Here is a 5,305-nt window from a genome sequence, read left to right on the forward strand (position 1 = left end):
TGAGGATAGAGCTACACTTTGTCGATTCCCGCTAGGGATTTGTGTTTAGCTATTAGTGCCTACCTGATGTCACCAAGTCCAGGCAGTTCTATCCTTACTTCGGTGCAGGCTGCCCGTAGCTTAGTACAGAACGGCTGTCCTGCCTCCTAATTCCAGTCAAACGCTGTCACGTTAGGTTATAGATAGCCATAAAGAGTAAATCGCACAATTGTAAACTCAATACGTAGCGGGAAGCAGGAATGTTAGACGTTATGTTTGCATGATTATTTTTAATTTTAATTGTAAGTAAATATAATTTCGTAACAGCAACATTTCTGGAGTATTATACTAAATAACGAAATACAAGAGCATTCGATTGCTATATTTTTAGTAGCTATTATGTCTTACAGAGATCCTAATGTGCTTTATTTTGAATACAAAACGCCAGGTTTCTTGTCGGCTTAACAACCTTGTTACTTCATACGCGTAGAATCCGTTGCTGCAGGCTACGCCGTCAATCGAACGCGCTGGATACCCTGCACATAATCTCAGACTAGCTTTCATCAAACGGTGACGTAAGAAAAGCTAAGCTAGTTAGCGCTATTCTATGCTCGATAGAATAAGTTACATTAATCGCCATTATTAATCGTGGAATCACAATAATTATTCCTCTAATTCATTATATACGAGACGATTGTCGAAGAAGCTTGGCTGGTATTTTTTTAACAGAATAGTATTAAAGCGATAATAACGGATAATTTCCATATAGATGAGTTGTGAAAATGTTGATGACTAGTTCACAGTGTTGAGATTTACACAAATATTAGTGTTATACCCCACTGCCAAGTCCGTTCCAGATTCCGTTTGGATTTGTTTCGCTTATATGGCTCTTAGTTCCTTTGACAGTATACTTGACAGCTTCCGAATATTAACAAGTTGGTGTTTCACCGAACAATGTTTTACAAAAAAAATCTAAATCCGCATGCCCTCGAATATCAATATTCATAGTACCTGACATGTTGGCAGCTATCTTATCTTTCCTTTTCCGATGAAATTAAATGGTAAATTATTGTGTATTCAAATTATTAAAATAAATACAACTGAACTATTTGATTGAACCAGATAATCACGTCTCTCATCTAGATACTATTTCTTATTAGCTAGTTAAGTCAACTAGTCCATTTGAATACTGCTTTAATGTGCGTGGCTATCCCCAAAATCCACTAAGGTAGATATAACTCAATATTCAATCATCTCTTCTTCTTCTTACCTATATTTATGTATTATTATATCTAACGATGATGGCCATTCCGTTGAGGTCGGACGCTGAACTTGCGCTAGTATCAATAGATTCGGCACTTGTTCGTCGCTTCCGCTAATGTTATGCTATCTACAGGAATACCAGCCATCTACTTGCACCTGCAGCGTTCCGTGTCAGAACACATCAGCCGTAGTAGAACAGAGTGCATAATATCCGAGAGCTAAATAATACTTATACTTACATATCACACCTATAAATATACCGAGCTAAATAATAAAGGATTATACTCTGATAATATCAAAGTGACTAATAAACACAAGTAATAATCTAATGATTATTCACTCCTGCTAAATATAAACACGTATATAAACGTCGCTATCTAAACACTCCTGTTAAGTAGCCTAGTCGTTTATTCCTATTTATAATAGTATTAATCATTAATAGCAACGTTGTCTGTCGTAAATCAATTACAATAACATTACTCCTTTGAATCCGTGGATGGGCTCAGGGAGTCCGTGAAACCAGGCAAGCAATAATATGGGCTTATGTGCATATCTGAATTTTTCTGGAGGGGTTCTTACCCAATCTTAATGAGTCATGGTCAACAAGATCGCAGAACCCGTCGGGGCTCATCGAGGTCTGTGCTACGCGTATATAAACGTAAAACATTAAGTCGTGCGTATGACATTTGGAACATTTGAGTGCGCAAGAATGCAGAATTACGTAGTTGCGTAACATCATTCTCAGCAACATTTCCCTGGCATCTCGCATACCTTACCAAATCCCATTTATGATACATTAATCTGCGTGCGCTAAAACTCCTGTTTTATGTGCCAATTGTGGCCCTAATCCCTAACCTAACCCAATTCTGCCTCCTAACCCTAACCCTATAGGAAAAATATAAAATAATGTTGTAGAAAATATATTTGTTAAAAATTTTGTAAAATAAATCAGTAAATCTTCCTTTAATGAAAAAAATAAATAGATAAAGATAGAAAAACACAGAAAACAGGTAAATAATAAAAAATCATGGGATCGATCCAACCGACCTTCTCAGCCGTGACGCCCTGTCTTCGCGTTTGCTACCAGGCTTATTGGGTTTCTAGATATGGATGTGGCCCATGAAATTGACATACACTTGTGCGGTCATTAGGCAGTTTCAAGAATCCATGTTAACCCTCGCCCTTGAGGGTCCAAAGTTATCATGACACTTACTCTTCGCATGCAGCAGAGACGTAGCATTCCGTCCTTTTCAATAAAGTGATAAAAATGGACTCAAAGCGGCTGAAAACCAATAAAGTTTTGAACTCGGCCCGTTAGCATCAGTCCTCAAGAAAATGTCTGATACGAACTCTTCCCCCAGTGCCCTTCTTAACCGTGACCTCTCAATTCGTCGCTGGCAGGTTCCCCCATCACACTATATACATCGAATATTAAAGCGGAGGTCGACGCCTTGCAGATTTTGCCGCAATCCGTATTCCTCGCATACTATTAAAGTAAGGGGAAAATAATTTCTCCTCCAGTTTTACACTTCTTGACGCTTTGACCGTTGATCCTCAAATTTGTCATGCACTGAGTCTTTCAAGCTCCCCACACCGACGAGACCCGAATATCGTTAACAGTACGCGAGCGGTTAAGATTGCCAACTGTTGACTTGGACGACGGACGGACCGGACACGCGACGGACGGACGGTAACGGACGGACGACTGACGGACGGACGGACGGACGCACGAATCATCCGCGACATTCTACAAGGTCACTCGCACTCTAGTCAGATTGAGCTATAAAAGGGAAGAACCACTGTCTATGTGAGTCAATACCCTGCACATCCGTTGAGTGACGACAGATTACACTCATGTAATCGTGCCTAATAAAGTTTATCACGGAATCAAGATGAACATAAGCGTTTGACATACAAAAATGAACGCGTCGAAATCCTGGGTCACAATATGCGCGTGAACGAAAATGAGAGTATGTTAACCTGTATCAATCTTCGTGTGGAGGCCTTGCCCCATTTCGTGCCTGCGGGGAGATGATCACAGACACCGTTCCGCATATAGCAGCACGAGCTGCGCCCATAGCCTAATGGAATACGAAATTATAATTTAAGTTACGTAATTATTTTAACTCAAGCGGTCGGTTGTCACGATCGTCGATCTGTCTATCTTTAGTAATGGTCCCGTTAGTCATCTCCGCCTCCGTCCTGTCCGTCCGTTCCGTTCTCGTGTCCGTCCGTTCCGTCCGTCCGTCCGTCCGTCAAAGCCTCGCCGGCCTTCGTCACTTCCCCTGCCTGCCTTCAGCTGTCCCTTGATCTTACCTCGATCTTAAAATTGTAATTCTATATAACTATGCAATAACATAATAATAAATATATATATATATATATACAGTTATATATATTATATGGAGAGAGAGAGCGTGATAGAAGAGAGAGCCAGAGAAGAGCGCGAGAGAGAAAGTATACAAGAGAGAGAAATGGAGAGAGATTAGAGAACAAAAATTGTTATAGGTGTGTCCGCTCGTGTCGTAGGTAATATACCGATTCAATAACTTTTTTGGTCCTCGCCTAAAATGCATCCCGAATATCACTCTGTCATGACTGATCCCGCTTTATTCTGCCAATTCGATTCTTGTCCTATAAAAAGCTATCTATATATAAAAGTTTTCGTTAAACACACTAATAATTAACTACATTTAGCCCACACTCGAGAACACATATTGGGACCTCTTTATTAATTGTAAGATGAGAAACATCAAATACAAGAAATTAGCTCCGAGATTCCAACAGCAAAATTATAAGTTGCATTACACCAAAACTTCTAAAACAAACACACAACAACCCAACACCGTGAAAAAAATCATAAAAAATACATAAACCAAAAGACTATAATATACATCCCAATAACTTGTACAAACTCGGTTCTTGACCACAAAAATATATATATATATTATTATATTATATAATTAATTATATATATACTATATAATTCTAACCAAACCATATAACATTAGTTGTGCCCCTTAAAGGTCATGATGTCGCCACGTCTGCGAACAAAATCAGCCATGTCTCCACATTCCTGCCAGCCCCTCTACTTCAACGTGATCTCAATGCTCCTGTACATAAGTCAAATCTCCCTTCTCACTGTAGAAATTCTTGTGCTCCACCTGAAAAGAGAGTTAGATTAGCATTCGAGTTAATTGACCGTCGAACAGCCTATCAATCATATTGGATGCTGGTTCCGATCTATCGTATACGTGATGATTTATTTGTCCACTATAATATGTGTTAACAGGGCAGAAGGATAAACTGAATTCAACAGTCATTTGCGTATTGTGACATGTACATCACAATATACACATTATAACTACACATTTTACACACAAAGACATACCCCGCACGTAATAATTGCGTTCTAGACAAAAATCTAACGGCAAAAAATTCCGCATAGCAGCAGCAGAATAGAAAAAAAAAGAACAATAGCAGCAGCCGCATGCAGCAGCAGCACATCCCTACAGGTACAGCATACAGCAGCAGCATCGCCCGAGCAAGTAAGCAGCATCAAGGCGGTCGAGCCAGTTAGTAGCACTTAGGCCCGGCCACACTTTATTTGGCCAATTACTTCTTTTTTTAAACATGACTCCTCATAATCCACATCCATAACTGCGTACGATTTAAAGTCTAGACATGAAAAACATTGAAATGAAACGTACAAGAAATAGCTAAAATAGGTAACCTATCGCTGCATCTAGGCGTCATTCTATCACGCGTACCGTTTCATGACACACACATACGCCCGAAAAGACAAGACCGACTTGGTCATATTTATACCATTTACCGTTCGTAACACATTTTAACTTCGTTTGTTTTTGGTTTAAAAAGGATATTGAATGAGGTTCTCAATTAGCAAGAGCCAGGGAAACCAGAACGAACACTCGGAATGCCGTTCCGCCATTCTGAGGTTTGTAAAACCAAAATATTCCAAAAACGTTGTACGCTCGCGCTACACCGATGGTGGCGTCTCAGTCTCAGAATATCTTGCTACAACTTTGAAAATCCTCACGCC

General features: G+C 39.7%; 1 protein-coding gene across 1 annotated transcript in view; it reads right to left on the bottom strand.

Moving 5' to 3' along the window:
* Positions 1–4,346: 4,346 nt before the first annotated feature.
* The window catches only part of LOC106814546 (xanthine dehydrogenase/oxidase-like), a 29,332-nt gene continuing 28,373 nt past the window's right edge, over positions 4,347–5,305 (bottom strand). The window contains 1 exon segment of the mRNA XM_014818865.1: positions 4,347–4,406. Coding sequence (XP_014674351.1) covers positions 4,347–4,406 — 60 coding nt within the window.

The sequence above is a fragment of the Priapulus caudatus genome, unplaced genomic scaffold, assembly GCF_000485595.1.
Source record: "Priapulus caudatus unplaced genomic scaffold, Priapulus_caudatus-5.0.1 Scaffold942, whole genome shotgun sequence".
Taxonomy (NCBI): domain Eukaryota; kingdom Metazoa; phylum Priapulida; class Priapulimorpha; order Priapulimorphida; family Priapulidae; genus Priapulus; species Priapulus caudatus.